A 19,847-nucleotide genomic window follows, 5' to 3' on the forward strand; every position below is an offset into this window, starting at 1 on the left:
GGTTTAGCGCAAAGTGAACAGCACTGAAATACGATGCAGTGCAGTGCAGAGGGAATCACATTATATTATGAATTAGTATATTATTTCAACTAATTGTCTAATTTCCAGTCTGGGATCACACTTATTTTTTTATTTTTTTTAAAAGTGCCCCTCCAATGCATAGTTTATTCACTCCTCAAACTCAATTACAGTCTGAAGGACATTACTCAATTAGCGTGAGTCATATTGTTTTTCACAATTCATCTCCACAAGTGCGTTTGTCTCACACTAATGGACCTAATAGAGCCCAATTAAAAATTCTATCAAGCCCATGTATGCTCACAAAACACCTTTTATTACAAGCTAAATAAACAAACATGTTGTACCTAAAATAACCTTTTAGGGGAGATTCTCTGACAAATTAACACGACTTAAAGTAGCCCAAACATTTTGTCCTGAAATCCTCCTGAAGTCCTTTATGACGCTAAACCGGGCTGGCAGAAACAGTTTGAGTTTAATCTGAGAAAAAATAGCAGAGGTAGAAATCATAGCCCGGGTGACCATGTTGAAGGAGCATTCAAGATTTTTCAACCTAACCTTTTTCTGCCCTGTGTATAGACTTTGTGTGCATAGTCTAATAGACAGTGTATCCAGCCTATCCCAGGAAGCATGGGGCACAAGGCGGGATACACCCTGGACAGGGTGCCAATCCATCACAGGGCACAATCACACACACATTCACATGTGTATTTCATTCATACACTACGGACACTTTTGGACATGCCAATCAGCCTACCATGCATGTCTTTGGACTGGGGGAGGAAACCGGAGTACCCGGAGGAAACCCCCGCAGAACATGCAAACTCCACACACACAGGGCCACGGTGGGAATCGAACCCCCGACCCTGGAGGCGAACGTACTAACCACTAAGCCACTGTGCGCCCCTGCTTATTTCTTGTTTCATTCATTTCTAGTTCCTGATTTGCTCACTAGATAAGTGCATGGTTTCATTGGGAAGTCTTTCCATTCATTTGACTTGTGTAAGTAGTGGAACCATGTTTTTTCTGATTGCTATTTCTGTGCCTTGACTATTTTGGTATAATGTGTTCGACAATTTTTTAAATTTCTTTTGCATTCTGACAATTAATGCCAATTCGGTGTTTGACCACTGCCTGCTTAACAACAACAATTTCTGGATTGTTATTCATTAAGCAGTCCCTCCAGGATTTCACGATTGATGCAAAATCAAGCAAACTCCACAATATTCTGAGGAGCTTGCAATTTTTCCAAATTACCGAACATTCTCAGCAGACTTGGGCTAAGATGCGTCATGTGACATCACGATGCCCTCCTCGATTCATATGCGTCAAACATGAGTACAGCTAAAAGGTCTCATTTACCAAAAATTACTAAACAATTTTGTGGAATTGCGACTTCAAATTTACAATTCAAGTAGTTTTCCACAAAAAAGGCACATAAAACCTCCAAAATGTAGATAAAAGCTGCAGCAAAATCAAGCATTTTTGGCCGCAGCTTTCACAAAAACTTCTCAAAATCCTGGACATACTGAATAAATCCTGCACATGGATCCTAATCCTCCTGAGTCTGGTACGTTACATAATTTGTCTGTCTGTACTGAGAAAAGAACGAATGTTTTTACTTAAAACTCTTTATAATCAAAGTCTCTCTCTCTCTCTCTCTCTCTCTCTCTCTCTCTCTCTCTCTGCACATCCATAACAATACTCTTACCAGTCCTGGTTAGTATCAACTAACTAGCCTAGCTAGCTATCTAGACTAGATTTATTATTATCAGTAATAAAGATTGGTTTAATTATGGTGATGAGGAGGTTGTTTGGGTTCATTGTAACTTTAGAGGCAGAAAATCAAGAAAATTTGAGCTACATGTGTGACCTGATTGTATGCAGCAACAGTTTCAGTGACATCCATATACCCCCAAAATTATGGTGCATGTCCCAAAAATTAGGGTGACCATTTTCTGGTTTTCCAAAACGAGGACACCTTTTTTTTGTGGTGGGGGTGGGGGGGTTTGGTATCACACATCCCAACCCCCCCCCACTCAGCCTTCCCTACCTCAACCGAAAGTGAAAATTGGTTTCACTCTGCTCACATTTTGAATGTCCTTGAAGTTTCTTTTGAATGTCCATGGAATAAAATAGAATATTAGATACCACGAGTGAACCTTCTACCATCATTCACACATTTCAATGGCCATTTAATACGAAGCAATGCGATAACATGAAATGAAAAATGACCATTTAAGGTCATTTTTCATTTCATGTTATCGCATTGCTTCGTATGGCCATGGGCATTGTTTTGACTCAGGACAGCTGTCATTTGCTGCTATTGTCAAGCAACTGTTTGACACTGTACACAACAGCGTTCGCTGAGAGTAGGCTAACGGTTGAGAGGAGGGAATTTGGCCAATAGTTACTACAAGCCTTTTAAAATTGCCCAACTGCGAGGGCTTACAGAGAGGGGTTAAAGCAATGCAAACATGCACACACATGATGCAGTATTAGGCCATAAGCACATCATAATGAAACTAAAGCCGAATCCCGGGCATTTTCTCAAATGTAGAAATCCCAGCCGGATGTGTTTTTAAGATCCGAAAAAGAGGACAAGTCTGGGAAATAGAGGACATATAAAAATAGCCAAACTGGTATTTTTAATTACATTGCAAATTTGGAAAACTGGAAATAAAATCCTTTTCGATTTAACTGTGATTTAATCTTCTTATATTCACTCAATAATTAGATACTTTTTTTTCACTGGAACTGGTGCCTTGCAACCTGTTTGGTTGAAAGGTACAAAAGCTGTTGATCCACTGAGTGCTTTTTTTGAAAAGTTGAACTTTTTTCAACTTTGTATGCTCAACAAAAAACGTCAGCCCTTTTTAAAAAAAACATCCCATCCAGCTTGTGATCCCTTCCTGTAGGATTTACAGGTAAAACGTGTGCTGGCGGTTGAGACGAAACCGCTATATGTGAAAGCACTCTTGAGCTGTGAATAAACTTTTGTGCAAAACAGAGTTTGTCAAGATTTTTTTCATACACTTGTTACGCAAAGATTTATAAATAACAGTTTCTATTTGTACAATTCATCTTTCTGAGATGGAACTGTTTCTCCAGAAGGAATAATGTGTGGTTATTACCAGCATATGGATACAACAGTTCATGAATAGCACTAAACCTTCTTGAAAGCCTAAATAACTGAAATCACTTTTTACTGTATTGCCTCAGTGTTGGAAAGATTTGGCAAGACTTTGTCTAATATCTGTCTAATCCTAAGCCCTTTACTGTCAGAGTGCAATGTTTTAAACTAGTTTATAAACCATATTTTAACTCAATACTGTCAGAATTCACTTCCACCTACCATTCTCTAAGACAACCATTCACACTGTCTATTAGACTATCTTTATAAGCAAGTTCTGACTAAATGGTTTTCTCATCTTTTCTCAGTACAGAGAAATGATCCTAGTTATCTCACATGTGCTACAGATGTGGTGGATAGAGATGTGGTTAAGAAAATGCTGGAGTATTCCATCAATATGTTATGAAAAGGATCAAATAGTCCAATAGATCAAGGAGAATGTAAGCTATACAGTATAATAAATATGTTTTTATGATTTCTCAGGTCTTGGGAATCCAGCGCACTACACATTTTTATATTTCATTTAATTTAGGACACAAAGGTAGGAAAACACTAAATGTGAAAATGTGCCCTGACTGAGACTGAAAGCAAGTGGCATATAAGGAGATAAGTTAAATTCCTTGTTGAATAGTGCGCACCAATTTCCACAACACCAGTAACATTACCCTCTACTCTGTTCTTACCTTGTGTTCAATCTTCTCAGAGTGCAGCTTCTTGGCCTCCACCATGGCCTGAAGCTTGTCATACTGAACAGGTTTGTATTTGGTGATTCCCAGATCATCCTTTACTCTCTGCGTCAGCTTCTCTGAAGCGTACAGCACATAGACAACCATCATACACAATGACATGGACCATGCAGCAAACTTATTTACAGCAAAGTGTCACTGACTACGTTTACATGCACATCGAAACTCTGATATTCATCGGAATTTAGCAATACTCTAATTAGTATTGAGTCATGTAAACACTGCAATCTGATCGCCCGATTCAGATTAAGACAATATTCGGATTCCCACACCTGGAATGCGGCTGTTTTAATCGGAAATGTGTTGCATGTAAACACATTATTCAGAAAATCCACTGAAAGGACACATATGCATACGTTCAGAGTGCAAGGAATTGTGGGTGCTAGCAGATGATTAGTTGTAGGCTAGGTATTTAGGAATGGAAATTCAGGCATACTTACAACAACCATATATACAGGAATATTCTGATGCCTGTATGCATATAAACACTGTATTCAGAATATAGCTGCAACCTAAATATAGACCTTAAACAGAATTTGATGTGTATGTCAACATAGTCAGTCTCTACCAGCAACTTCTGTATACTTCATTTCTGAGTGGTGGTTTAGTCTTAGTGGTACATTATCATCGGACCGGTTCTCTAGATAACTATAGTGCCTAGCATAAATATTCACTCCCCTTGAACTTTTCCCACATTTTGCAGCCTGAAATGGACTTAAATTCTGATTATATGTCATGAATTTACCAGAATCCGGGTTTCTTCTCTGATGAATGCCCTTCAGAGTCATGGTTGTGCCACATCTTTTCCATTTTTAATATTAATATTAAGGATGATTCATGCAGTAAATCAAATCTTTTTACAACCAAACCCTAATTGATATTTGTCACGGAGTTGTTTCGATAGCTCCTTGGTCTCCGTGATGCAGTTTGTTTAGGTAGGTTCTCCAACAAACTCTGGGTTCTTCAAGGAACAGGAATCATTTATTGAGATCATGTGACACTTTAATGGCATGCAAATCGACTCAGTTGAACTAATTGTGTCATATCGGATGGCCCAGAACTGATTCAGATGTTTCACAGCAACTTCAGCTTTATAGGCTATGTACATTCATGGTACATAATCCAAATTTAGTCCTAGTTGTAACATTACAATATGTGGGAAAGTCAAGGAGAGTGAATAGTTATGCAAGGCACTGAAAATGAGAATGTACGTCACTTAAACAGTTTAATATTTCATAGTGTGGATATTTCACAGTGTATGGAGAGACTATATTTGCATTTTCGGACAAAATAGGCATATCTATACAATATATGTGTGTGTGTGTGTGTGTGTGTATATATATATATATATATATATATATATATATATATATATATATATATATATATATATATAGCTAGAATACAGAAGATGAAAGACCTATAGGTGAATGTAGGAGATCAATAAACAGTAACAGCCGTATGCTTTTTTGTGAATAAAAATACAGCTATGCCAGAAAGGCACTCTATTACTCAGTAGTCACTCATACAGGTCTGCACTTCACTCGGTGTTACCGCTGACAACGGCACAATAATCAGGCCATTTTCAAATTGCTCTGTGCACAGACTGCAGGTCACATTCACTCGAGATGCTTCAGAAGCACCGGCACTTGAATCTAATCTTCCTGCGTGAAAAGGGAAAGAACGCTGGAGTCCATTGGTTCGCCTTACCTACATCCTCAGCACGGTGACTCGACAGAAAGGCACGCAGGTCTCTCCCACTCATCTCTCGCTGAAACACATGACATTGAATTCATGAATTTCACACATGGGTGTATGCATATGACAGGCAATTTAAAGCCAGCAGTCAAAGGTTGTAGGAGGGAGGTCAGAGTACCATCCCAAATCCTTTCCCATTTCAGCAGCTGCAGTAATCAGCTTATTGTGAGGGATTAAAAGTAACATGGAGAAAGTTAACCGAGAAGCAGTTATCTACTGTTTACACACCAGCAGCAGTTTTTCTAATCCAGCATACTAAAAAATAATTGGTGACAGGTTTTTGTAACTTTAAACAGCATATGGTTTGGTGTTTCTTGATTCATGCAGATAGTGACACAGAAAACAGAACACAGTAAACACTATTTTCTTGAAATACACACCAACCCAAAACACACACACACACACACACACTCGTACTCAACTGAACAACATTCCACTCCCTTTGCAATTTTTTTGCACATCTCTTACTTAAATTGCTGCTAAAACACTGTACTCAAATACTGTATTGACCTACCTGCACTCTTGCTGCTAACACTGTATTTATCATAGTAAAGTCATATCATATCATAGTATGTTATATTTACATTTACAGCATTTTACTATTATACAGTACTGTATAATAGTATAGTTTTTATATATATATATATATATATATATATATATATATATATTTTTTTTTTTTTTTTCAGAATACCTTTGACAAAAGGAGAACGAAGAACGATGAAACCATTCTCATGCCTGGATCAGGAAGCTGTCACAAGGTTGCGATGGACTTTAAAGCGCACCTATTATGGTATTGAAACGTGCCTAATTTTGTTTTAAAGGTCTCATACAATAGATTCACATGCATCCAAGATCAAAAAACACTTTAATGCGTTCATAATTTATATTGCAGAATCACCTCTTCCCCCCAGTGTTGCAAACAACTCGTTAAATGATCCGTTCTAAAGGATCCGTTCTAAACTCCTCCTTTCAGAGAGCATACTCTGCTCTGATTGGTCAGATATCCCAGTCTGTTGTGATTGGTCTACCGCTGTCAGCGAGCAGCCGATGAAGACCAGAGGCGGGGTTTTTTGTTACAAACCTACGTAGGTTAGTACAAGAAGTAAGTCTGGAATCACTAACGACTCGTTTCAGCTGTTCTGAATCAATTCCTTCTTTTGGGAGTCAATAACTCCGTTTGTCATGCGCTTTGATTTTTGGAACTTTGCAGATGTTTTTACATTCACAAACAGCTCTATAACACACTACATGAAAGGTCATATTTGAAAAACCATAATAGGGTACCAGACAGCACTGCACTGTCCTTTACTGTGCCTGTTGTCCTGCTTTTAGTAAATTCGTACGGTCTTGCACTGTTTGCACACGTGCACTTTATGTAATCCAGTGTAGGTCTGCGTAAATCTTAGTTACTTCTGTGTTAATTTATGTAGCACCATGGTCCTGGAAGAACATTGTTTCATCTCACTCTGTAGTGTACCAGCTGTATATGGTTGAGATGACAATAAAAGCTACTCGACTTGATAAGGCATCTGTTTTTCGATTGCTGCTCATAACTTTTACTATTGCATTCCTGTTGTATGAACATGATAATAGCAAACAGAAGGATATCATTCCCCAGTACCCCCACCCCCTCCCACCCCAAAGCACACAGCTGAGATACACATTGCCTCGTCGCTTAGACGACAAAACCAGACATTAGTTGTTTTCCAAACGTTTCAATTCATTTTGCTTGGTGTAAGAGCCTTGAATGGAACCAGTAGGGGTTCGAATGAATTCGTTTGCTGCATTTGATTATTGCTGAAAGGAACGTAAAAGCCATTGTGATATCTCTCTTATTCTCCATATTGCACTGAGTTAATGATTTCAGATGCACAAGCGCATGTGTGTGTGTGTGTGTGTGTGTGTGTGTGTGTGTTGTATGTGTTTCCTTCACAGTGAGTGATGACATGCATACAGCAGGGGATAATTGCTAAATCAGTAAAAGTGTGTAGGATTGTTATTATTATTATTATTATTATTATTATTATTATTCTGCATTACTCCACTCACAGTGACTAGCAGAATGGATTGCTATTAGGTTGCGTGTAACAAAAAAATGGCTGAAATAAATCACTGTTGTGTTTTTCTACAATACCTGTTGAAAGGTTAACCTGCTTTTAAAGAAATACTTCATCATGCATGAATATGTTGCTGCTGTTAGGTGAATCCCCGTCTCTGTATGTGAGATTAGATACAATACTCGGAGTGACTTTCTTCCGTTTACATGTGCATGATTTGTGCAGCTCTGCAACCAAAACTGCACATGAAAGCACTACGGACTATAAGTGTTCTAGGTCTATGGTGCAATAATGTAGCTAGATGGTTTATTAAATATGCAGGCTTTTCATTTTATCGTTGCAAACTTCGATTTTGTAAAATTGTACATTTGTGTACAGTGCAGTTTTATGTTGCACAGATTTAATCCGACCTTTAATACACGGCAGCACCAATAAAATAAACAGACTATGTATTTAATAATTCATCTAATTATTGTGCTACACCATGGACCTATAACGTTTATTGTTGCTAAGCAAGCAAACAATCTGAAATGGTAAATGTTTGTACAATATAGTTTTAAAATGCACTCTTTCAACCTTTAATACACAGCATCTGTATTCTTAATTCATTTAATTATGTATTATTTGGAGAAGAAAGGCTGCTATAATTTCACTGTAGGTTATTTATGCTACACGCCACAAAATGTTTAGACTAATTAATACAACAGGTGCATTAAAGGTGCATTAGGTTTTCCTTCTCAACATTAGGTCTCTAAAGCGAAGGTGGGTCTGATATTTGAATGTTTTTTTACTCCTTAAAAGGTGTGAGCAAACTTCGTTTTCATCGCACATACGTGTGTGTGCAGTTGCTTCGCACGCAGCATCGTTTACGCACTCTTATGTACATCTGGAGGATTAAAAGCGTCCACTAGGTAGCACACCAGAGCCGAAACATCTCTGTCCACCTGGTTTCCGAGGCAAATTCGAATATTTAGCGATTTCATGCACAGGGATGTTAAATAAACTTACAAACTTTCTGCAGTGCAGTGAATGTGATTGTTGTCGTTGGTCTGCGTCTCAAATGGAAAACTCTGACTTTATAATTTAAAAAGTATTACTAATATGTGTTGGCCTTTATGTTGGTATTGCACCCTACAGATGCGTCACACTGAGGACGTGCAACATGCCAAATAACCACAAGATACCCCCAGCGGCCATCTTGTGTACGGGTACGCATAGTTAACACCAACTATAAAATCATCCTTTAAACCCATTCATGCCCATGTTCTTGAAACTCTGCCCCCAGGATTGACAGTGGCCCTTAGTGTGTCTAAAGTCGCTTTTCCACTGCACGGTACGGCTCAACTCGACTCGACTCGGCTCGCTTTACTTTTCCGAGCTTGCTTTTCCACTGCAGTTTAGTGCCGCCTCAACGTGAGTGCCATCTTCCGCTCGCCTTCACGCAGGAATTAGTGATGTGTCGTGTCGTTTATGAACAATTTGTTCATTTTTAACGAATCTTTAATATGACTCAGGAACAACGAGTTGTCTCAGAGAGTGATTCATTAATTTTTGACCGTGCATGCGCTACAACATAACCATAGGTTCTGTACAGGAAACAGAAATGATTAGTTCACTTCTCGAGTCTGCGGGTTCGAGTCGTTTGTTCTTCCGGTGACCGCCGCATAGACAATGCACCATGCAGTACAGAAATGAACTAACAGAGGTGAACTAACAGACTGCATAGACTGAAGACCCAGCTAAGCTATTAATGAATCATTTCTGTTTCTCAAAATTTGGCCTTGGCTGCATTAGCCTATAGTTTATTTTTTATTCCAAATGTGATCAACATTTGCATAAGTACTAGATGTGTTGGGGAATTCAACATGTCACGTTTGAATTATATTCTGTTGAAATGACTCAAAAAAAGATTCCTTAATTTTGCTGAACGAGATTCAAAGATCCGAGTCAGTAAAATGATCCGAACTTCCCATCACATGCAGGAATAATGTTGTATTATCGAAGCCCTGCACAAATACACGGTCAGGCCGTATTCCAAAACGCCTTTCCTGTTCACTGAACACGGACCCTATTCAGGAAGTAAAATAATGGCACTCTAGACCCTACGTAGTGCTCGATAAGGCTAAATTAGATTAAGCTGTGACAGGAGTGACTTTGATAAACGCCTGTTTGGAAATCGGTAACAAGCGAGATGTATAAATGTAAGACAGAAACCTTTGTTGTAATTTTATCTGTAATGAGATTAATAGACTATTACCATACGCAAAGTATGTCTTAAATGACACATTTATTCAGGCACAATACGGAACCACTGGTTAAGGAGAATCCGTACTCCCTCAGTGCGTGGCTCACATTTAATATCGGCTCGGCTCGCTCGGAACCTCGACCGAGGAGGTACTAAAAAAAAAAAGTACCAGGTACCAGGTACTATCCACAGTGGAAAACCCCCCAAAAGTGAGCAGAGTCGAGTCGAGCCTTACCGTGCATTGGAAAAGCGCCATAAATGACTGACAGGAGGCGCATCCAAACATAAACAAGCCTTCCGGCCCGGAAGCCCGATTTCCAGCCTGATTCTCTTAGCGACTTAATAGACTTTTGCTTAGGCCACGGTTTAAAGCATTGTTCTTTTAAGCATATTCTACTTATCTTCCTGGTTACAAGTAAGGAATAAAAATCGACTATTGTACCTTTAAATATGAATTAATAAACATCTATAACTTTTATAATATAAGTATATACCTTGTAAAGGTTTGCTTTCCACACTTCATCTGCAAAGAAGGCAGTCGGTGTACAAGACGTAACCAAGGAGACCGCTGTTCGTCTCTGATTGGCCCATTTCACATACACGCGCACACGTCCCGCCCATTCCAACTGCAGCTCGTCTTTCTTGTGTCCAATCACAGCGGGACCTGGGTGTCCGGAGCGCGGTGACGTCATGGGGACGCGTGCAGCTCCGGAGTGGAAGCGGGGCAGAGAGACGGGGAGAGAGAGAGGAGGAGGAGGATTTCTCCCAGTAGTACGGTATGGTATGGAGCAGAGTTCGCATTCTCTGTGCAGACACAGCGCTGGAGCGGGACTTTGAAACGCTTCTAATAACTCCAGGGACGGATTCCCGTGCTTTATTTGTTTTTCCCGATGCGGGCTGCAGTGACTCAGAGCGTCAACTAAATTAAAACTGTCCTCCAAAAGGTATGGAGTTGCTATTTGAGCTGTATTTAAGGAAAAAAAGACCTGAAAAAGCCGCGTACGTTCCACACACGAGTCAGTATGGTTGCTTATAATGTACTTAATCTGTGTTTTGCGAGGTTTTCGTGTAGTACCGTGTATCCAGGACTTTTTAGTGTGTGTGTTGGTTTTTATTTGGGGTTGACCGTTAGTTAGTAGTGGAAATTGAACGCGCGCGTGCGTGACAGTTTTCAAATTTGAACGGTTTGGAACGTTGGCTCGCGGATTAGAACGCGCTCGAGGTGAATGAATAGCCAGGTGCCCCGCGCGCACTGGAATCCGAGGAACGCGAGATTGGTTTAAAAAAAAAAAAACGGCGTGTGGGCGGAGTGGGGACGGAGTGGGCGGGGCTTTACCTTCTTTATACTCTTCTTTACTGTAAAACCAATATAGTGTTGCCTGATTTTGCTGTTTTTTATTTATTTGTTTGTTTGTTTGTTTGTTTTTACTATGTGCGCACCTGAACTGAGCTTATGGATTCATTAGTAATAATGAAGTCTTTAGGTTAAAACGGGTGAAGGGGGATTTTTACACAAACATGGTTGGTAAATATTGACTCTCTTTATTTCCACAAAAATGCCCCAGGAATTGCTTGCTGTGCTGCAGGATGCGCAAGAGAGGAAGAAAGGAACGGAACTCACTTTGCACCAATTTCATTTTCAAGCTGATTGTGGTGCAGTGGGTAGCCGTGCTGCCTCTCGGCTCCAGAGTTCTAGATCAATTCTCAGATGCCTGTGTGGAGTTTCACATATTCACCGTGTGGGTTTCCTTTGGGTTCTCTGGTTTCCTCCAACCTGCCTGCCTGTATGTGGATCGCCCATGTGTGTAACCACGCATTCTGTGGGGGCGGTCGTGTCCCCCCAATGTTGAGGAAATACCAATCTGCCCCCCCCCCCCCCCAATATACAGTACAAAATATTTTCTATATGTCCCCCTTTAATGAACCCTACCAATGGATCTGTCTTTTCTTCATATATTCTATTTATTTATGTCTATTCCTTTTTAATATATTTCCGTTTGTTAAGGAAAATGGGTGTGTGCCCCCTCCCCCCCATTGTACACTTGGTTGCGCCCATACGCAATGCAAGTTCGTTGATGTATTTTAGCAGCTCAGTCTGTAAGAAATGGAGACAGCAGCCAAGCGTAGAAAAGTGCAGCAGAACATACAAGCTTTTATTCAGACAGTAAGTAATTAGATACCTAAATAGTAGGTAACCTTAGCTTAGTATAGAAGGCATCACACCATGGCTTGGTTTGTTCTTAAGAACGTCAATTAACTTTTGATATTTGCACGCCCACGAAGTAGGCTAGGCTAACGTCAGTTCCAGTTTTTGACCATTAACGTTACATTCACTTGCATAACCTCCCGCCGAGTTCGTTGTGACAGACTGTTATAAATGCAAGTGAAAGTAAGGAAAGTTGTACAGCATTTCATTCCTTTACACTACCTTTGGGCTAAGGACAACTAAGTGATTTTACAAATATAAGGCTCAGCATAACGCTGAGATGTGCTAGCTTGGCAACGAGAGATATGGAACTAACGTCTGAGTTGTGGCCATATTGTAGTTTTCCATTCAGAACTAGTTATGGCAGTTTGTCTTTAGAATTAAGAAAAGAAAACTCCAGTACCCTTTACATAGCTGACGTTTCAGGTTACCACTATATATTGTTGTACACTTATTACATAGCAAGCTAAACAGCATGATGACATTAACATAATAAATGACACCAGTTACACAAACAGAATATTCAGTTTATCAAATTAAAATGGTCATCTAAGTCAGTCATTGCTCTTCTGGGAAAATAATGGTACCTGGTCACAATGCAGGCAGTGGAAGCATTGCATTGCTTGGAAGAATCCATGGGGAAATTATATTTACAACATATATATAGTGTTGAATTTAGTTTCATAGGTAGCCATCCTTTCTGAGTTTGTTTAAAAGTCGGGATTGTGTGGTTAGATGTTAGCGTGTGTGGTTTGCCTGCACACATCTTAGCTCGCCTCTACTTAGTATGGTGGGTTTCATGGTAGGTTATGGAGTAGAGAATACATCTGCCCACAGGACGTCCACAACACCCTACTATTTCCCCATACTGTGGGAGCTTCTATCACTCAGAAATCATGTGAATTCAAACGGTAAATGTAATCCTAAAACTATGTTCTAAATATGTGAATTTTCAGTATCAAACTTTGGATGTTTGGGGGGGGGGGGGAGTTGGACCCGCCCAATGTCCATACCATGGTTAAGCCCTTGGGATCGCCTTTGATTAATAGCCCCTAGGGGTGAATGAGAGTCCGCTCTGATTCGTGCCCTGTGTTCCCAGGATAGACCACCTGAAGACGAATGAATGAATATGATGCCACAGTCTGTTTATGGACAGATATTTAATACTGATCAGATCAACTCATGAAATAAAACAGCCCCACTGATGTAATTATTGAAAGGAAAAAAAACCAAGCTCTCAAACTGGGTTACTGCAGACTGTTAAACAAAAGTGACGTAAAACTTAAGTGACATGTCGTTTTGTCAGAATGAGCAAAGGGCATGGATTATTTGATCGACAAGCTGTTAAAACTCATCATAGTGGCGCAGTAGAAAAGCGTCCAGAGATCCCGAGTTTGAATCGTGACAATGCGTCAGCTGTCCTTAGCATCGGAGTCCATGACAGCAAAAATGGCCGTGCTGTGAGTGTGACAGGAGCATACTTTCTCTCCTCTAGCTAATCACGTCGTATATCTGTGAGCTCTTGTATGCAGAAGAGGGCGGATAGCTCTTTTCTCTGAGTGTCTCGCGCTGCCCTGTGATGCAGCAGTTCGAAAAGATGCTTGACGTGTCTCAGGCTTTCGCTCTCCCGGGTTGGTAGCTGTTGTATGATAGTGGAGACCTCACTGGTGGGCCAAGAGTAAAATTAGGGAGAAAAACAAATACGTCGTTGTGCTTGTATCCAACCCGAACATGTTGGTTTACCTGGCAGTCGCTATTGAGAGAACAATAGAAGCCATGTAAATGTGTAGACTTGCTGTGGAGTTGCAGAGAGCTGTGGTCATACAGCCTTTTTTAATACTCCAGTTTTTGTTTAGTTTTCATTGTTTTCCACGGTAGGTTTTGCTTTGCACCGCAGTAGGTTGTTGCAGTGGAGTGCTTATTATATGGCTTCAGTGTAAGTGAAAAATTGTATTTGTTGGCGAATTGCTGTAGTATATGAGGAATAAAACATTTCAGAACTTTCTGTTATTGGAAAATAGTAAAATTCGGGTTGGTCACATGCTGCATCACGTCACCCTGTCATTGATTTTAATATAACAGTCATGTTTTATTTCTCTTATACCAAAGCAATTTGCCGATTATCAAAATGTAATTTTTTCTTTTTTTTTAAAGAGTTCCACTTTGTACTTTTTGTGCATTTATAGCTAAATTTAATTTAGTCGGTCCTTCTGGGAGTTCGCAATTTCGCGATCCGCAGATTTGGGCCAAGACGTGTCATGTGACGTCATCACAATACCTATTCAGTCAAAGCTGTATTCGATTCACGTGCTCCAAACATGAGTACAGCTAAAAGGTCTCGTTTACCAACGAACATCTCTGCGAAAGCGTGTGGAAAACAACTTCGTGCGAATGCGATTTCGCCGATTTGAGTGGTTTTTCCGCAAAAAAAAAAAATCTTTGCAAATTACATCGCAAATTTTGAAAAAACCCGCAGCAAAATCAAGCAATTTTGCCTGCAACATTCACAAAGAAACTTGGTTAGTTCATCTGCTCAGTTGTATAAATGGGGCAGTGGTGGCTCAGTGGTTAAAGGCTCTGGGTTACTGATCAGAAGGTCAGGAGTTCAAGCCCCAGCACTGCCAAGCTGCCGATGCTGGGCCCTTGAGCAAGGCCCTTAACCCTCGACTGCTCAGTTGTATAATTTAGGCGTCTGCCAAATGCCATAAAATGTAAATGTACGGTGGTGGAGTACAGGACTGTGTTTGAGATTGAGACAAGATTTTGGGTTTATTGACGCTTCTCCAGCAGAGTGTAAATTTACTGCATCACTACTGCGACCAGCGGAGACGCATTTGTTACATACACCACATTATTAACCCACATCTACACCGACGGTTATTCATTGTTTATCGGGCAGTCTTGCCCGGATCAATATGACGTGAATGCTTATGTGCGAAGGCGCGTAGTGTTTCTTTACCAAGTGACATCGCCACCTACTGGCCTAGCATGCATAATACAGCGTTTTTAGTCGTTTTCGCGGATCTGTGTAAACGGGGATCGTTTTGACAGCGTTGTCGGCTGTACACGAAACTTTTCCAAAACACAAAGGAAAGAACTTTTTCCGTTTTTAGTACATCGTTATCGCGTAAACACACCCTCTATCATATACTCTTGAGAATTTAACAGTGCCGTTATGTAAGCACTCGGTTTATTGACCTGCCGACGATTATGTCATGGTGTCACAGAGTTTACCGAAAGGGATTGTGACAAGAATTGCTGGAGCTGCTGTTTAAAGAAGCAGGATTGGAGAACAGCGGGTCTGTACATTCCCCCTTGAATGCTGATAGACATAATAGCTGAACTGCTGTGCAGCAAAATGCTGAGGGAGAGAAAAGAACAAAAGGCACTTTTTACAAATGTGTGACTTGTTTGCGAGAGCTGTAAAAGGGTTGGGCTGCGGAGTACGGGGGATTATTTCTGTGGCTGTGTAGGTTATAGCAGTGTTTCTCCAAATCTGCTGCCTTAGTCTGCACTGCACATTTTCTCTCTAACACACCCTCTTGTTAATGATCCACTGAGGTAAGGTAAAGCAGGGGAAACTCCACCGCATTAGGGTGGTGTGTACTATAAACTGGATTTAAATGGCTTTTAATAATATGCCCTGCAGGTAGTAGTTATCTTCTTTTCTGTCTCTTTTCTAGGGCAGCGGTTAAATGAGTACTCGTTTTTCCACCTAGTCTTTATCAACCACATCTGGAGTGATATGTGCAGCTTCAAGATGTTTCCCTGGTAGAAATTCAGCAATTATGAGTCAGGAAAAGGGAGACTGGTGTTGATCTTCAGACTCTGTTTATTTGCACAACTGAAGAATCTTCAGATTGAACAGGACTCGTGTGTGTGTGTGTGTGTGTGTGTGTGTGTGTGTGTGTATGTGTGTGTATATATATAGCAGAAGAGGTAAAGAGAAAGGAGGTCTTAATGCCAGCTGTGTCTGGGAGTACCATCACCTCCGACTTTGGTTTGTTCACTAACAGCGTAACACAACACGATAATAGAAATACAGTGTCTTCAGAGACATAAACCTTTCATTCATAATACAAAATATAATTTGCTGTTATAAAAAGTTCATTCATTCTATAAATCTATCTATACTAGGGGTGTAACGATAATGAGCATTACAATTCCGGTTTTAATAAATAAATAAATAAATGTAATTATTGTCCCAAACATTTTATTTGAATAATAAAGTTTCTGACCTGGGTAAAATGATTGATTGAAACATAATGATCTCCGTAGCATGTGTCATTTTAACCAGAATTAAAGCTCCAAAGTCGGCTAAAATGCCCGTCTTCCGTGACCCCGTTCTCGGGTATCGTAGATCACAGCAATGTGGGGCCGGTGTCGTTTAAAAGTCACCGAAGAGCTCTTTATGACCGTTATAACGTGGTTGTGTTACCGTATGACTTATAACGCATGTAGGTTGTTGTGATCCGGCGCTATCGGCCAGCATGCGCTCTATATATTCGATCTCTGTGGGTTGTGCAGTTTAGGTCTTGTGGTGTTCAAACAGTGCAGCTGTGTTACATGTACAATTAACATGTAAATAGAATGCTGGTCTCTATGATGTGAATCACTCACTTCCATAATGCGCATGTTTGCATTGCAAGGTATCATGTCACGACACATCAGTATACCCCTAATCTATACGATAAATGTGTTTGATAGAAGGTACACGCTGACACTGAAAAGAAAAGAACACAGTTCTTTTATAGTGTTTAATTTTATTTTGTTATCTTTACATGCATTTAGCCACTCGGACACCTTTCCCTTTTCACGTTGGACTAGCAAAGCACTGTATTTTTTTATATACTGTTTATTTTTTTCACTTCATATTATTTTTTCTAACTTTTATATATTGCTTATTTTTTTTATACTTTTTTGTACGCTTTTTTTTTTTTTTTTTTTTTAAAGATATGCTTATCTTAAAATGCATCTATTATGGTTTTTCAAATATTACCTTTCATTTAGTATGTTATAGAAAGGTTTGTGAAATTAAAAATCAAAGCGCACGACAAACGGAGTTATTGACTCCCAAGAGAAGGAATCGATTCTGAACAGCTGAAACGAGCCGTTAGTGATTCCACACTTTACTTCCTGTACTCACCTACGTAGGTTCATAACAAAAAGCCCCGGATTTGGTCTTCATCGGCTGCTCGCTCACCGCGGTAGACCAATCGCAACAGACTGGGACATCTGACCAATCAGAGCAGAATATGCTCTCTGAAAGGGGGAGTTTAGAATGAATCATTTAGAACGGATCATTGAACGAGTCATTTGTGACAGTGGGGGGAAAAGAAGGTAATGCTGCAGTTTAAATTATGAGCACATTAAAGTGTTTTTTGATCTTGGATGCATGTAAATCTATTGTATGAGACCTTTAAAACAAAATTAGGCACGTTTCAAAACCATAATAAGTGCGCTTTAACTCGGATGTGGCAAGTCATAATTCAGAATTTTGTCATTTCAGACCTCTACAAAGTGAGGGGAAAGCATGTTCATCTTTTGAGTGAGGTTCTGTATATTTACTTCTTTACAATAGTAAACTGTATGTTCAGTGTTATAGATTTAACAAGCGAATATGTCTGCTGTTTGATTCAAAGCAAATACTTGTATATACACAATAGCTCATTTAAAGCTAAGAAGTGCTACTTTGTTTGCTGTTGATGCTGACATCACATGATAGTCGGAGGTCTGACTTTCCAAGTTATGAGTTTTAGTGAACGCAGCACCTCACATTTATCGCAGAGTTAGAAAATCAGATATAAACATAAATGAAGATAAACGTAACCAACAGTCATAAATCGGAGCAAATGATTAAAGCAGATTCTTTTATTTCAACTGAGGTAAAACAGGAAACCGTGTTTACTCCAAACTCACTTGTAATGAAGTGAAATGATATTTGTTATTGTCGGTTGTAAAATCTGCCCCTGTCCTACAGACACAATCGATGGAAATCAGGTAATAAAGAAAGAAAGAAGTTAGATTCTGAGCTTGTGATATAAAGTTATTAAGTTGAATTTCCTCTCCTCGGGTCGCCTGAATAAAGTCTCTCAAAAATAAAGTCACTGCCCGGCTTCATGCTCGCATTGTGCCCTGTTCAGCTGTAAGCGGCTTCGGGCTGAATAAACGGAAATGTCATTTTCAGCGTCACCGTGCTGTTTTCAGACGTGCAGAACAGTTCGTCTGAGGAAAAGCAGGCAGTGTGTGTTTGCACAGATTGGAGCTGCTGAAACACAAGGCAGGAGGGGTTTTTTAAACTGGTGTCTGAAACAATATCCAGTAGTTTGTGCTCACAAAGATTATATTTCCTTTACACAATGAAATAATGCCTTGCATCAGCACTTTGACTTTAAGAACGGTGTGGGTGTGGTGGGGGGGATGTTAGTAGCAATACTATATTTTGTAATTCTATTGTTTTCACTTTTTCTTGGCACAGGACTGAGTGTGATGGTTGATAAGTCGTTGGTGTTTGTGTGTGTGTGTGTGTGTGTGCCTGTGTGTGTATGTGCCTGTCAGTGTGTCTGTCTGCAAAAGTGTGTAGTGCTGTTCCTCTGGGCTGATGTTGTGTAACACTTCATGTATATCATTATGAAGGATGTACAAACTGATATTAGCTTAAAAGCTGGATCAGTATGAGATTTTTTTCTGTCTAATCGACGATTCCATGCCGTGAACGTGGATGATTTTGTCCGACACACGACATGGACACAAACTGCATAAAGTAACATTTTGTTTAAATCAACAGTCGTCTCCTTTACGCCACCCTCGGAGGTTTGATATCAGTATTTTTTCCTGTTTTGTTTTCTTTCCAAGCGCACAGGAGTGTTATACCTGCAGCATTTCAGCTCCCGGTGCGGTTTCAGTTATCTAATCTTTCCATTCCGACGATTTATCTCAATATGAACTCAAGTTGTTTTGTTCCCTTGTCGACTGTGTGGTTTTGGATGCATTTTATGACGCGAATGCTCGTAGTGAACTACTTATTTATTTATTTTTTTACCTGTACGGTGCCTTGCAACTGGTCATGTGATCTTTGACTGAGAACGTCTGCGAAGAAATATGAATATATTTATATTAGAGCTGCAACAACTAATCGATAAAATGGATAATAATCGATTATGAAAATCGTCGTCAACGAATCTCATTATGGATTAGTTGGTCTGCGCGTGGCGCGGGGGAGATTTAATTATTACATTACTTCATTCCGTTATACGCTTACACTATGCGCTGTGTACTCTACCGTCTAGTGTGTGGATTTTAGAAAGGTAATATCATCAATAGCGGGTTTTTTTTTACTAAACGGAACTATAAGCCGCTTCCTAGGCGACGGCGCATGACGTCATACGCACGCTAGCATTAGCAGACACCCAGAGTCACCGACAGTGACTTTCTTAAGTTTACTGTTTATCAGCGTTACCTTTTATTCCCAACATGACCTCACTCACCAACAGACAGAGGCGAAATCGTCAAGTGACTGAGGAAGAAAGTCCTCTAAGGCAGGAGAGCATTTTATGTTAAACACCGCGGAGAAGATCAAACTTTACAAAGCGGAGCTTGTGTAGCAGGGAAACACGACAGTGATGCACGAGCACAAATTTATGTTTATATCCAAAATAATATGTCTAAAGGCAGTGAGTAA

General features: G+C 39.9%; 2 protein-coding genes across 8 annotated transcripts in view; one reads left to right on the forward strand and one right to left on the reverse strand.

The window, feature by feature from the left end:
- LOC128609093 (coiled-coil domain-containing protein 148-like) overlaps nt 1–10,681 on the reverse strand; it is a 99,727-nt gene extending 89,046 nt beyond the window's left edge. For all 6 annotated transcript variants that reach the window (XR_008386186.1, XR_008386188.1, XR_008386187.1 and 3 more), the window contains exons 1-3: nt 10,455–10,681; nt 5,608–5,668; nt 3,835–3,956 (exon numbers count right to left, since the gene is read on the reverse strand). Coding sequence is in view for 1 of the 6 variants with exons in the window: in XM_053627469.1 (XP_053483444.1) it covers nt 3,835–3,956; nt 5,608–5,668; nt 10,455–10,652 (381 nt within the window). In the remaining 5 variants the exon portion in view is untranslated. The remainder of the gene's footprint in view (nt 1–3,834; nt 3,957–5,607; nt 5,669–10,454) is intronic.
- Nucleotides 10,682–10,697: 16 nt separating this feature from the next.
- The window catches only part of LOC128609091 (plakophilin-4), a 149,554-nt gene continuing 140,404 nt past the window's right edge, over nt 10,698–19,847 (forward strand). For both annotated transcript variants that reach the window (XM_053627465.1, XM_053627464.1), the window contains exon 1: nt 10,698–10,904. The gene's annotated coding sequence lies outside the window, so the exon portion shown is untranslated. The remainder of the gene's footprint in view (nt 10,905–19,847) is intronic.

Source organism: Ictalurus furcatus, chromosome 6 (assembly GCF_023375685.1).
Source record: "Ictalurus furcatus strain D&B chromosome 6, Billie_1.0, whole genome shotgun sequence".
In the NCBI taxonomy this organism is placed as follows: Eukaryota; Metazoa; Chordata; class Actinopteri; order Siluriformes; family Ictaluridae; genus Ictalurus; species Ictalurus furcatus.